We start from the raw sequence: 14,377 nt of genomic DNA, 5'->3' as shown, positions 1-14,377 counted from the left end.
CATAATATCCAAAAGGTTCATCCATGTTGTAGTGTGTGTCAGAATTTCCCTTCTAAGACTGAGTAGTATTTGATTTATATATCACATTGTTTATCCATTAATCCATTGATGGACATTTGGGTTGCTTCCACTTTTGATGAAAGTCTGAGTTACTTTTTTTTTTTTTTAGTGAATTTTGCTTTAGGTGTGAAGTGTTAAGAACTCCTCTCTGGCTTCTCTGCCCAAAATAATCCATTTTAAATAAATCTATGATCCATTTTCAGTTAATTTTGTATAAGGTGTGAGACATTGGTTCGGGAAACTGTTGGCCATTTGCTCCAGCGCCATTTGTTATAACAGCCATCCTTCTCAGTTGAATTACTTTTGCACCTTTGTCAGAGGTCATAGTAAATCTTAAAATCAAAGGGAAAATCCTCTCGTGTTCTTCTTTTTCAAAATTGTTTAGCTATTCTGGATCCTTTGCTTTTCCTTGTAAATTTTAGAATCACCTTGTCTATATCTACAAAAAAACCTTGCTGGGATTTTTAAAGGAATTGAGTTTAAACCTATAGGTCATCTTGGGAGAGGTTTACCATGTTTATGTGAGTTTTCTAGTCCATGAATATGGTATGTCTCTAGGCTAAAATCAGCTAGTTTTCAGCATGCAAGTCCTGTATGTGTATTATAGACTTACACCTAAGTTTTGTTTTTGTGCTGTATCCATTTGGCGGGGAGGGCGGGGGACTGTTAATGGTACTGTTTTTCATCTTCTACATGTTTATCACTAGTATGCACAATGGGTGTTGACCTTGTGTTCTGTGATCTTACTGACCTCACTTATTCTGTTTTTTCTGTAGATTGCTTAGGGATTTTTTTTTTTCCAGTAATAGTCCTGCCATTTGCAAATAAGAATGGGTTTTTTCCCTTTATAATCTTTCTGTTTCCTTTTCTTGATCTAATGTGCTCACTAGAAACTAGTATTGTGTTCAAAGAGTGTTTTAAGCTTTTTAAAAAATGTTTTGATGAAGCTTTATAGAAGCAATATCAAAAAAAAAGCAGCCCTATCAAAAAATGGGCAGACCTAAATAGACGTATGTACAGGTGTACACGTATGTGTACAGGTGACCAACAGGCAGATGAAAAGATGCTCTTAACATTGCTAATGATTAGAGAAATGCAAATCAAAACCACAATGAGGTATCACTTTACATCAGTCAGAATGTTCATCATCAAAAAGTCTACAAATAATGCTGGAGAGGGTGTGGAGAAAAGAGAGCCTTTGTGCACTGTTGGTGGGAATGTAAATTGGTGCAGCCACTGAGTTACTTTGCTGTACACCTGAAACTAACACAGTATTGCAAATCAGCTATACCTCAAAAAAAGATAGTTCTGATGAAGCTTTCTAGATGCCTTAGTAATTATTAATACAGCATCAAATAACCAGTTCAGTTCAATCACTCAGTCATGTCTGATTCTTTGCGACCCCATGAACTGCAGCACTCTAGGCCTCCGTGTCCATCACCAACTCCCGGAGTTCACTCAGACTCATGTCCATTGAGTTGGTGATGCCATCCAGCCATCTCATCCTCTGTCGTCCCCTTCTCTCCCTGCCCCCAGTCCCTCCCAGCATCAGTCTTTTCCAATGAGTCAACTCTTCGCTTGAGGTGGCCAATGTATTGGAGTTTCAGCTTTAGCATCAGTCCTTCCAAAGAACACCCAGGACTGATCTCCTTTAGGATGGACTGGTTGGATCTCGTTGCAGTCCAAGGGACTCTCAAGAGTCTTCTCCAACACCACACAGTTCAAAAGCATCAATTCTTCGGCGCTCAGCCTTCTTCACAGTCCAACTCTCACATCCATACATGACCACTGGAAAAACCATAGCCTTGACTAGACAGACCTTTGTTGGCAAAGTAATGTCTCCACTTTTTAGTATGCTGTCTAGGTTGGTCATAACTTTCCTTCCAAGGAGTATGTGTCTTTTAATTTCATGGCTGCAGTCACCATCTGCAGTAATTTTGGAGCCCAAAAAAATAAAGTCTGGCACTGTTCCCACTGTTTCTCCATCTATTTCCCATGAAGTCATGGGACCAGGTGCCATGATCTTAGTTTTCTGAATGTTGAGCTTTAAACCAACTTTTTCACTCTCCTCTTTCACTCTCATCAAGAGGCTTTTGAGTTCCTCTTCACTTTCTGCCATAAGGGTGGTGTCATCTGCATATCTGAGGTTATTGATATTTCTGCCAGCAATCTTGATTTCAGCTTGTGCTTCTTCCAGCCCAGCGTTTCTCATGATGTACTCTGTATATAAGTTAAATAAGCAGGGTGACAATATGCAGCCTTGACATACTCCTTTTCCTATTTGGAACCAGTCTGTTGTTCCATGTCCAGTTCTAACTGTTGCTTCCTGACCTGCATATAGGTTTCTCAAGAGGCAGGTCAGGTGGTCTGGTATTCCCGTCTCTTTCAGAATTTGCCACAGTTTATTGTGATCCACACAGTCAAAGGCTTTGGCATAGTCAGTAAGGCAGAAATAGATGTTTTTCTGGAACTCTCTTGCTTTTTCGATGATCCAGCGGATGTTGGCAATTTGATCTCTGGTTCCTCTGCCTTTTAACCAATACAGAATCAATTCTGAAAATTAGGTTTCTTGCTTTTGAAATACTGTTTATTCTTGCTAATTCTAAATACCTTTGAAGGCTTTTCCGTGTTACTGTTTTTATAAGACCTACTCTAATGTTGATTTTTAATACAGGAAAAAATACCAATCCTTCCCACTAACCCAAAATTGTTTTTTTTCTTTTTGTACATGTCATATATATTTTTTTTTCTTAATTCAGGGTTCTGAACAAAGTTTGACCAGTCAAGAACAAGCCTTATCTGCTCAGCACGCTGCAGTTATTAACCTTGCCGGAGTAGGAAGTTTTATGCATTCACAGGCAGCTGGTTGGTATCTTCATAACTAAGTAATGTTGAATTTATTAAAAGTATCTCTTGGGATCTCACCATTGAAACTTTTTCATTTTTGCAAGCAAAAAGAAGAAAAAATCTCAGTTATATTTAATGTGGGAACTATTGATTGAGACACATATTTTTCATTGTTTTGATAAAGTGTTTTGACCTACATTATTAATAGCAATTGTTTACCTCATGCTAAATTTTGTTAGCAAAGTTTTGTACAATTACCCAACTTAGTAGGATGCTTCCAAGCAGTTGACTCTAGTTTATCATGGTTATCTAGACTGCACTTTTCTAGATTGCAGTTTTTTGTCTCATTCTAGTAGCTTATAGTGCATGAATTAGGACTTAATAGTCAAGTAGCAAAGCTTAAGACAATTGTAAAAAAAAAAAAAAAAAGAGCTATACTAAATGACTGCTCACCACTTCTAGTAATAAATGGTGAACCGAAGGTTTACCTTTAGTGAAGATTATTTCATCAATTTAAGACAGCAGTTACAAAGTTCATATTTAATTAAAATCAGTAAGTCACATGTCTGCGGAATCTGAGATAGTGTGTCAAGACTAATGAGTGAACTTGTGAATATTTTGAATTATCACTGGGCTTACTATGAAATCAGTACAATTTCCAGTGTCTGGAATAGGTACATAAGGTTCTAATTTAGAGCTAGTAAATTTCCAAATGGAAATTTATTATTAATAAACCTTTACCCTACAAACTATAAATTTCCTAAAATAGCAGTAGTATAATTTTAATGCAAAGAATGTTAGTTCCAGACTTGCCACTAAATTACCTTGTAGTGAGTCCCTCAGACCATTGAAGCCTGCAGTTTCCTCATCTGTACAGATAGTTGAACTTAACACCTGATCCCACTCAGCTTTAAAAGGTTCACCACCTCTGTTGCTAATAGTGTGGTCTGATAGTCATTGTACCGTCTTCTGGCATTTGTCTACCGGTTTTGTCCTTACGGTAGTTTGGGTTTCTCCCACTGCATTTCTTACTTGACTGGTTGTATTTTAAACTTGGCATAGTCAGCATTTTGCTAGAAAGCCTTCTCAGGGAAATGGCAGTGAGATGCAGGAATAGAGAGGGCACAGTGCTCCGGCCACATGCTCTCCCCTCTTCGTGTCCAGGAAGTCCTGCAGGCAGTGGTTCCCCTCAACTAACAGGATACTGTACTAAATTTATTCTGAAATGTCTGTGATTTGATACTTAAGATTAATCATACTGATACTTTTCTATTTCATTTTCTGTGTTGTCCTTTTCTAACCCTGGTAGCCTTCAAACTTTCTGACTGGCCTGCTTTCCCCTTCTCCTCTCTGTAGTGTTGTCTCAGCTTGGCTCTGCCGAGAACAGACCTGAGCAAAGCCTTCCTCAGCAGAGACTCCAGCTCTCCTCTGCCTTTCAACAGCAGCAGCAACAGATCCAAGTAATCCAGCAACTTCACTCTGCTTACATTTTTAAAGACACTTTGCTCCAAAAGTATTTCAAAATACCTTACTTCAGTTTTATGTTACTGTCTTTTGAGACTATACAGTAATTGGTAAATAATTTAGCAAATTTATTTAAAAATCTGACAACTTTAGCAAGTCAACTTGGAGCACTGCATATATTTTGTACATTTAAGTCATACTCTCTGCCTAATTTAAAATCTTTCTTGAAGTGCTAGTGGCACATTAACATACATTTTTAGATTCCTTTATATTTTGAAAAAGTTGTAAGTGCCAATGGTTAACTCCTTAATACTGTACTGCAGAAAAAGGCAAGTATTAGAGTGTTCCTATTTGTAAATTGTCCTACCTGTTTTAGAAAAGTGTTATTCCATTCTTAGGAAGTCAGAATAGTATACTTGACTAATTTGCAGGGTGGTTTTATACTTCTATAAACTATCATACAACACAATGGTAACTGAAGTTGCTGAGTTACTGCAATATAGACTGGCCAGGCAAAGTAACAGAGCTTCTTCTCCAGTTTAAAAGCCCTGTCTTGACAGCCCTCAGCAGGCTTCTGTACCACTGGTGCTGTTTGACTGTGCATTGTCTCGACGTGGTATAGTCCCTTTTTGTTATCTTGGTGCTCTCTCCCTTTCAGTTTTGTTCTCATCACTCTCAGGAAAATCATCTTTCCATACCTACCTACGTTTAACCTAACTAGATTTTTTTCCCTCTCTTTGCAGCAGTTACGATTCTTGCAGCATCAAATGGCTATGGCAGCAGCAGCAGCACAAACAGCTCAGCTACATCGTCATCGGCATACAGGCAGCCAGTCAAAAAGTAAAATGAAGAGAGGCACGTCAACCACTCCAAAATTCTGAGTCTTGAATAGTTTTCCTTTTCAAAAACATAAGAGCATTGAATCAAAAGGATTCGGAGTTTCTACTTCATTTTTGTTTTTTTAAAATGTGTCAGTATTTTACATTGTTAGACATACAAACTTTATACATAAGTTTGATTTTTAAATAAAAACAAATAATTTTTAAATAAAAACAGGGAAATGGTTTAACAAACCATTAGGGTTGGTTTGCCTAAGTCATTGTTTCTTAAAAATGGTTTCACTGTACATAATACAGAAGTGACCTGAGAAATACTAGAAACATCTTTCAAAAGAATGTAGTTTGGTATTTATTTAGTATAAAAGGTTTGTGCACAGTGTAACAAATACAGTTTTTACAAATCTGTTTTGAAAACGTGGTTGCTCATTTGGGTTTCATACTCTTAAATACTTCATCCATCAGTTCTTTTACTTCTTTGTGTCTTGTAACTGCTCGGCTCATACAGTCTTGAAGTTTAGCTCCAGTCAGTCCACTTCCACCTGAAAAATTGTGCCAACACTTAATTCTTACATGACCTATATCATGTCAAGTTATAAAACAAAATTTGAATAATATAAACCAGTGATATGGTCTCAAGATTTGTAGGTACGTGTTAACAAGACCACCTGAAGTTTAAGAACCACTAACATATAAGATGCAAGGCATCTTGAGTAAATAAAACATCCCACATTCCATTTGGCCCTCCCTAATGTAAAAAAGCTCACTCTGGGTTTTCATCTACATGTTTAGTACTGAGATGGAAGGAAAGTGCATGCCTGGTTTGTGAAGACAACAGAGCCTGCCTTCCTCGTCCATTACAACTGTTAGGGTTCCAGTTGCCAGATGTTCCTCCTCTTCAGTAGGATCAACTATAAGCAGAGTGCTATTTTAAAAATAAAAAGGTATACATTATCAACCCATTAGACACATTTTATTTTAGAAAAGTAAGTTAAACTTACTACCTGCATTTTAGCTTAGATGGGAGCTAGACAGAACCGGTAGAAACCAGAAAAGCTAGTAGCAAGCTGAAAATTGTAAGAATCTTTGCCCTTCAGTTACATACACAACCTTTTGATTAACTTACTCATCAAACACAGCAAAGGAAGTTGCAACTGGATGAGTTCTAATATTCAAATAACTTTTCTTCTTTAAATTAACTTCTGCTAAAGCAGTTTCTTCATTTATAGTAACTTCAGGCAACTGTACTACAAAAAGGCAAATATGTTAAGTCAGTTTCTCACTCCAGTTAAACAGGGCATTCTATGCTTGGTTAATTCACTTTTCCCTCTCTTTAAACTTGTCCAGAAGTATTTTTTGTTTTAAACTTTATTTTGTATTGAGGTACAGGAGGGCACGGCAACCCTCTCCAGTATTCTTGCCTGGAGAATCCCAGAGGAGCCTGGCAGGCTGCAGTCCGAAGGGCTGCACAGAGTCAGACACGACTGAAGAGACTTAGCACTCACGCTCACACAGCCAATTAACAAACAATGTTCGCACAGTTTCAGGTGAACAGGGAAGGGACTCGGCCATACATATACATGTATCCATTCTCCCCCAAATCCCCTCCCAGCCAGGCTTCCACATTAATACTGAGCAGAGTTCCATATGCTATACAGTAGCAGAAGTATTACTTAAAAAAACAAAACAAAGCAAATATGGTGGATACAAACATTGTTTTTCTTTAATTTAGAAACATGTGGATAGGTAAATCCTCAAAAAACCTTTAGAAAATTTTACCAAAACAGAACACTGGCATTTAAATAGGAATATTCCCTTTTATTCAAGTTGCTTACCATTTTTTAAAGCTGCTAACAAAGCAAAGGTACAAGCATCCAAAATGTTTCCATCATGGTTGAGGCAAATGAGATCACAGTACAAAACCCAAGCAAGCTAAAACGGAGTTGACAAAGAAATTAAAGCTTTCTGATAGGTATAATGTGGTATTTGTTTGTATTCACAAACCACATCCTTGGTTAAACAATCAACTTTTGAAGCAAAAACTTAAACAAATTCACCTTTATAAAGTAAAAAAGTGAGCAAGTTTGGTAAAAGCTGGCTTCTAACTACCAAAAGCTGACAAGTGAACATCTCCATTTCCCCTCAAGGGAGCTACAGATGTTGGAGGAATTTCCATTCTTACTGCTACATTAGCAGATGAGGGAATTGCCTCTGAAAAGCCCAAATGAGACTCAAAATGTATTCTACCACAGAAACCTTAATACATGAAATTTTTAGGTCTTACACTGCTTAATAAATCAATATAATCAAACATGAAAAGCCTCTAGGTACTTGTCAGTGTAGTTCAAAGTTTTCAAACAGACCTGAAATTTATAATGCAGATTCACCTTAAATACGTTAGCTGATCAGATATTAACTATCTGTTGGAAAAAAATTTTAAATGACTGCATTATTAGTTGAAAAAAGATTACATCAGCTTAAAAGATAGTTTCTAGCCAGGCAATAAAGTAATCAAAATTTACTGGGTTTTTTTGGTGAACTATATCTAGATAGTTACAGAGTAGGTGTGATTTTTTTTTTTTCTTTAATTCCATCTAGAAACAAGATATCTGTATTTAAGGCTACTGTGTTTTTTAAATTTTCCCCACACCCAAAAACACTTCAGAATTAATAAAAGCTCACAGCTTCTTTACTCCCTCTTACCTTTCCTGAAGAGATGCATAAGTCTTCTTTCTGAATTATCTGTGAACTTGATTTAAAGACAGAGCACAGTAAACAAAAGTTCAAAAACTCTAAAGTGAATGACAGTCAAACTTTATCATGATAATCTTACTTTTCAATGACATCTGCAATGAACTGGCTGGCCACTTGGGCCTCTTCTCCAGGAGGGCCAGACCGAAATCTCGAGGAACACAGAGGTGATAGATCCACGTTAGGAACTGAAAGAAACACTGCAGCTGTGAACCAAATTTCACCTCTGGTTTAGTTTTAAAGGCGTTATCCACTGCAAAGCCAAGTGGAAAGCATATAACACATCAATTACATTCTTTTCCATTTTTCGTGAAAACCTTGCTGCTGCTGCTGCTAAGTCGCTTCAGTCGTGTCCGACTCTGTGCGACCCCATAGACGGCAGCCCACCAGGCTCCTCTGTCCCTGGGATTCTCCAGGCAAGAATACTGGAGTGGGTTGCCATTTCCTCCACATGAAAATCTTAGGCTTAGATAAAATTTATATTTTTTCTGACTTTCTTTGCACAAAAAAAATACACCACCACACAGCACCCCAGGCATCTATTTAAGACTTCCTTCAATTGTAAACTATTCACAAAAGTTTTTAGGTTTCTTTCAAAGTACCCCAATCTGTAACAGTATATAGCCTCACTAATCATACCCGCTGTTCTGCACTTTTAAAATGTTGGTTCCCACCATAAAGAAAAGATGGTCCAAGTTAAGAAAAAGAAAATCATAGTGGTATAAAGTGTTTATGGAAATAGAAAAGTTTGCAATTACACCCCTTTGCCTAAGAGTCAAAGGTTGATGGTTGATGACACCTGTATAAACTGATCAAACAAGTTTGACAAAGGTATTTACAAAATTCTGTACCTTGCTGTTATACTATCTTCTTTTAACAATTTCAATATTTAACAGGATTATTTAACTTAATTTACACTATCTTCTAACATACATACATTAAACTTTTCAGGTCTGAAGCTTCTGAATAATTTTCAATTCACCCACTAAGATTTAACTATAATAGTAATAAAGTATTTATTTAAAAATTACAAAACCGTTTAACTTACCAACATATCCTTTATCAGGGGCATCTGTTGGTGGTGCTCCAAATTCCTAGAAGCATATAAACGTTTCCATATGAAAGAAGCTACTAGAAAATTGTGAAGACAGCAATCAGTCAAGGAAGGCTCTACCAAAGACCATCTTAGCTAGTTGGCAACATCATGAGCATCCACTGTGCCTGGGAAGGTGGGTCAGGGGCTCTGGAGACATCAGCACCACTCGCACTAGCTCTGCAAGGCAAGAAGGCGGTATGGCAAAGCTGACTAGTGCACCTCAGCAAAATGACCGGAGGTTCTTAAAAGTTCTGCCCCACCTCTCTTCTCCTTACTCGGCAGCCAAGAATCTGAATTTAAACCCCAACCTCAAATGAGACAATATAAGCCCCTAACCTGGCAAGTCTTGTGAAATGTCACCCCACCTTTAATGGGGAAGAATCTCAACTTAGACTGAGTAACTCAGAGCTCAGTGTAGTCAAAGCAGAGACTTTGCAGTCAGCTTAAACTGAAGTATCTGGAGAGAAGAATTTCCGATGACTCTTCAGAGGATTCAGTTCAATTCAGTTGCTCAGTCGTGTCCGACTCTGCGACCCCATGAATCGCAGCATGCCAGGCCTCCCTGTCCATCACCAACTCCTGGAGTTTACCCAAACTCATGTCTATCAAGTTGTTGATGCCATCCAGCCATCTCATCCTCAGTTGTCCCCTTCTCCTGCCCCCAATCCCTCCCAGCATCAGGGTCTTTTCCAGTAAGTCAACTCTTCGCTTGAGGTGGCCAAAGTACTGGAGTTTCAGCTTTAGCATCATTCCTTCCAATGAACACCCAGGGCTGATCTTTAGGATGGACTGGTTGGATCTCCTTGCAGTCCAAGGGACTCTCAAGAGTCTTCTCCAACACCACAGTTCAAAAGCATCAATTCTTCGGCGCTCAGCCTTCTTCACAGTCCAATTCTCACATCCATATATGACTACTGGAAAAACCAGAGCTTTGACTAGACAGACCTTTGTTGGCAAAGTAATGTCTCTGCTTTTTTAATATGCTATCTAGGTTGGTCATAACTTTCCTTCCAAGGAGTAAAGCGTCTTTTAATTTCATGGCTGCAGTCACCATCTGCAGTGATTTTGGAGCCCCAAAAAATATAGTCTGACACTGTTTCCCCATCTATTTCCCATGAAGTGATGGGACCAGATGCCATAATCTTAGTTTTCTGAATGTTGAGCTTTAACCCAACTTTTTCACTCTCCTCTTTCACTTTCATCAAGAGGTTTTTTAGTGCCTCTTCACTTTCTGCCATAAGGGTGGTGTCATCTGTATATCTGAGGTTATTGTTATTTCTGCCGGCAATCTTGATTCCAGCTTGTGCTTCTTCCAGCCCAGCGTTTCTCATGATTAAACTGGGCAATTCTGAATGTACCCAACATAAAGTGCTAGAAACAGCAAGTACTCAGTAAATGGTAGCTCTTACTCCCTCAAACTTTTAAGCAATTTTATACCCATTTGCACAGATTAAATGCCATCACTGTATAAAAATGTCACCAAAAATCTCTTAAAATTTCTCAAATTACAACCAAATTCTTTAAAAATTAAAGGCAGTGAGGATTTTTTAAAAAATTGTTTCATTTCAGCAGATTTGCAAATGTTCACAAATTATAATTAAGTCATTAAACTTGGGTTGTATTATCTAAAACTCAAAGGTGAAAACTTGGGAAATGAAAACAAATACTAAAATACCTGACTGCCTAATCAACAGTAGAAATATAGATGTATATTATAATCTAATGTATATGAAGCTAACTTAGTAACGCAAATCTTGGTAATAAGTATATTAAACCTACCGCTTTAATTCCACAAATTACTGTAGTATTTCCCAGCTTCACTAAAGCAGAACCATCTGCGGTACCAATCGAACCTGAAAAGTATTATAAAAAAATGAAAAAGTTTTCTTCTTTTACATATGATTTTTATCTCTAAATACCTAAGTTGTCCATGAAAATGTACTCCTTCCTTGAGTCTTTGTAAAATTACAGTTGACCCTTGCACAACATGGGCTTGAACTATACTGGTCCACTTATACAAAGATTATTTTCAATAAATACTTCCACAGTATTACATGATCCACAGTTGGTTGAATCTAAGGATGCTGAACCTTGGATATGGAGTGCCAATCCATAACAGTAAGATTATACTCGGATTTTCAACTCTGTGATGGCCGGTGCTCCTAACCCCTTCAGTGTTCAAGGGTCACCTGAATTGTTTTAGGAATTATTCATTTTCTTGATTTTGAGTGAGTCATTTGTCATTCAATCACAGGGCTGTTATAAAAATTAAAATCTCTTGACATAAAAATCACTGTGATCCCTTACACATGGTAGAATATGTCTGAAATACTGTTTAAATGGCTCAGAGGCTAAAACCTGGGAATGTCATATGGGTAAAATTGGAAAATTCCATGTTTGCAACAGAAGATTTAATAAGTGTAAGATATAGAAGGAAACCAAACCTTACAACTTTTGAAGGAAGGGAGGAAAACACTTCAGAGTTACTTTAAAATTTAATATGAACATAAAAACTGAAAGGATGTGCTTAGTTGCTCAGTTGTATGCAACTCTTTTGTGAACCCATGGACTGTAGCCTGCCAGGTTCCTCTGTCTATAGGATTTTTCAGGCAAGAATACTGGAGTGGGTTGCTATTTCCTTCCCCTGGGGATCTTCCCCACTCAAGGACTGAACCTGTCTCCTGCACTGCAGGTAGATTCTTTATGCACTGAGACATTTGGGAAGCCCACTAGTGAGAGGAGAGTGAGTTAAAAAAAACTCTACAAATAAAAACTTGCTATTAAGAAAAAAGATTCTATTTTCAGAACTGAAGCAACTTCAACATTCTCTTTTAGCACTCAAAGTACTCTCACCTACGTTGACAGTTGTGGTTCTGAATTCACCAAGTTCTCTTCCATCAGGACGGCAATTCTCTTTCTAAGTAAATATATGAAAGTAGATTACAGCTACATGTATATCTTACACAGACCAGGGAAAACATACTGAACCTCATTAATTCAAATAAATTAATCTGTATTACTTTAAAACTGTCTTTTAAAAACTGAAGTATACTTGACACATTAGATGTATAACATAATGATTAATACTTGATTTATGAAAAAAGCATATGATACCATTATCAAAAGGCATCACATAATCACCTTTACTTACCAGAAATCTCCTGTAATACTCCAGAGGTTCCACAGTTCTGAAAGACATGTGAAAAATATGAGATAAATTATAAATCAATATAAATCCAGAAACACAATAATCTTAATAGTAGGGTGATGGAGCAGAAATCTCCAAAATTTGTAACTAAGTTTCTGTTATGAATTCTAGTTTATGTTGCCACATGTTGCTAATTATAAAAAGTAGCTACCTTTGCAATAACAATCACACTCAAAGACTGACTTTAATTCTGCTTTAAACAAGTATAAGGAAGGAGACCAAAACTCTAGGTCTCTTTAAAAAGATAATTAATCCAGGTGTGCATCACTCACACTTTGATGCAGGAATACTTCGTTAGTAGGAAAAAAAAATTACGTATTTATTTTCACTACCCCGACTTAAATTTAGCATATTCTTCAATTACGAGCATAGGCAATAAACCACTATAATATTAGCCCTACCTGCGACTTTAACAACTACAGATTAAATGTTTTCGTTTTTACTTTATAGTTGCCTAAGGTAAGTGTAAGGCGTATCGTTACTTTGAAATTTCAGGAGTTACTTTAGACTTCCCACTAGGCCTTCTCTAAGAGAGTTAATTTCAAAACAGTTATTTCACTATGTCAAAATTCCGGAGTTTATAGAAATACATGGTCGTTTCAATATAACTGGTTTCCTTTGGAATCCTATTTATTTCATCCATTTAAAATGGACTCAGAACGAAAAGCTATAGCCTTCCCCAGAGAGTAGCACCAAAAACGCTTAAGGAAAACCTTTCTAACAAGGCAGAATGCCCACATAAACTACTGGGCAGGGAAAGCAGGGCGCCCTGAGGTTTTGACGCAAAGCTTTTTACAAGATTACAAGTGTCAGATATGCAGATGACACCACCCTTATGGCAGAAAGTGAAGAGGAACTAAAGAGCTTCTTGATGAAAGTGAAAGTGGAGAGTGAAAAAGTTGGCTTAAAGCTCAACATTTAGAAAACTAAGATCATGGCATCCGGTCCCATCACTTCATGGGAAATAGAAGGGGAAACAGTGGAAACAGTGTCAGACTTTATTTTGGGGGGCTCTAAAATCACTGCAGATGGTGATTGCAGCCATGAAATTAAAAGACGCTTACTCCTTGGAAGGAAAGTTATGACCAACCTAGATAACATATTCAAAAGCAGAGACATTACAACAAAGGTCCGTCTAGTCAAGGCTATGGTTTTTCCAGTGGTCATGTATGGATGTGAGAGTTGGACTGTGAAGAAGGCTGAGAGCCGAAGAATTGATGCTTTTGAACTGTGGTGTTGGAGAAGACTCTTGAGACTCCCTTGGACTGCAAGGAGATCCAACCAGTCCATTCTGAAGGAGATCAGCCCTGGGATTTCTTTGGAAGGAATGATGCTAAAGCTGAAACTCCAGTACTTTGGCCACCTCATGCGAAGAGTTGACTCATTGGAAAAGACTCTGATGCTAGGAGGGATTGGGGGCAGGAGGAGAAGGGGACGACAGAGGATGAGATGGCTGGATGGCATCACTGACTCGATGGACGTGAGTCTCAGTGAACTCCGGGAGTTGGTGATGGACAGGGAGGCCTGGCGTGCTGCGATTCATGGGATCGCAAAGAGTCGGACACGACCGAACGACTGAACTAAACTGAACTGAACAAGTGTCTCCTGGGCAGCAAAGTCCACCACACACCAAGCCTAGCGCTCGCACCGGGTACCGGCTCAGCACAGTCCTTCCTATCGCCCGCCTCAGTGGGGAGAAGATGCGCCCTTTCCCTTCAGGAAGGGAGACGTTCAGTTCTCCAGCCCAACGTCTGCTTCTGCGGTGGAAACAAATGGGAACCCGGTGGGGTGGCCTCCCGATGAGAAAATCCCAAGGGTAGAGTAGCCACCGACCGGTAGGCTACAAACTCGCGCCCGCCAGCCTACCGCACTCACTTGAACCCAGCCGCCATCTTCCGCCCGCGGATCTGCGCATGCGCCGCGTCTGCGCCTGCGTATCACCGCTGCTCCGGCCCGCGCTGCTTTTTCGCTTCAGCACTTTCAACATTGATTCTGCTACCTGATATCTAGAAGGCAGGGTTGTATGGGCCAGAGTAGAGGTAGAAGAAGTGAGAACGGTTTCCCGCATGGCTTAGGTTCGACAACCCCCTAGCCAGATGCCCCTTTAGGTTTTCT

General features: G+C 38.6%; 2 protein-coding genes across 11 annotated transcripts in view; one reads left to right on the top strand and one right to left on the bottom strand.

Annotated features, from left to right (window-relative positions):
* The window catches only part of SUPT20H (SPT20 homolog, SAGA complex component), a 40,152-nt gene extending 34,705 nt beyond the window's left edge, over window positions 1–5,447 (top strand). For 7 of the 10 annotated variants that reach the window (XM_025262922.3, XM_006065986.4, XM_006065985.4 and 4 more), the window contains 3 exons: window positions 2,820–2,925; window positions 4,264–4,367; window positions 5,115–5,447. In XM_025262922.3, the coding sequence (XP_025118707.2) occupies window positions 2,820–2,925; window positions 4,264–4,367; window positions 5,115–5,252 (348 nt within the window). In that variant the 3' untranslated portion in view covers window positions 5,253–5,447. The remainder of the gene's footprint in view (window positions 1–2,819; window positions 2,926–4,263; window positions 4,368–5,114) is intronic. The other 3 variants (XM_006065987.4, XM_006065988.4, XM_006065990.4) reach the window with 1 other exon arrangement.
* Window positions 5,448–5,535: 88 nt separating this feature from the next.
* Window positions 5,536–14,235, bottom strand: EXOSC8 (exosome component 8). Its single transcript, XM_025262926.3, has 11 exons — window positions 14,138–14,235; window positions 12,206–12,242; window positions 11,908–11,971; window positions 10,834–10,907; window positions 9,007–9,052; window positions 8,041–8,146; window positions 7,911–7,956; window positions 7,043–7,139; window positions 6,334–6,454; window positions 6,026–6,132; window positions 5,536–5,749 (listed from the first exon to the last, which is right to left on the bottom strand). Exons 1-11 carry the CDS (start codon window positions 14,152–14,154, stop codon window positions 5,634–5,636), a joined length of 831 nt encoding a protein of 276 aa, XP_025118711.2. The 5' UTR covers window positions 14,155–14,235; the 3' UTR covers window positions 5,536–5,633.
* Window positions 14,236–14,377: the final 142 nt, after the last annotated feature.

This window comes from Bubalus bubalis, chromosome 13 (genome assembly GCF_019923935.1).
Source record: "Bubalus bubalis isolate 160015118507 breed Murrah chromosome 13, NDDB_SH_1, whole genome shotgun sequence".
NCBI classification, from domain to species: domain Eukaryota; kingdom Metazoa; phylum Chordata; class Mammalia; order Artiodactyla; family Bovidae; genus Bubalus; species Bubalus bubalis.
Note: the sequence above shows the minus strand (reverse complement) of the source record. Positions and strands in the feature narration are given on the sequence as shown.

Coding starts and splice junctions, on each gene's coding strand:
- EXOSC8 (XM_025262926.3), bottom strand. Junction 11,972..12,205: donor AGTATTACAGGAGATTTCTG/GTAAGTAAAGGT, acceptor ATATTTACTTAG/AAAGAGAATTGCCGTCCTGA. Junction 7,957..8,040: donor ATTGCAGATGTCATTGAAAA/GTAAGATTATCA, acceptor CTTTAAATCAAG/TTCACAGATAATTCAGAAAG.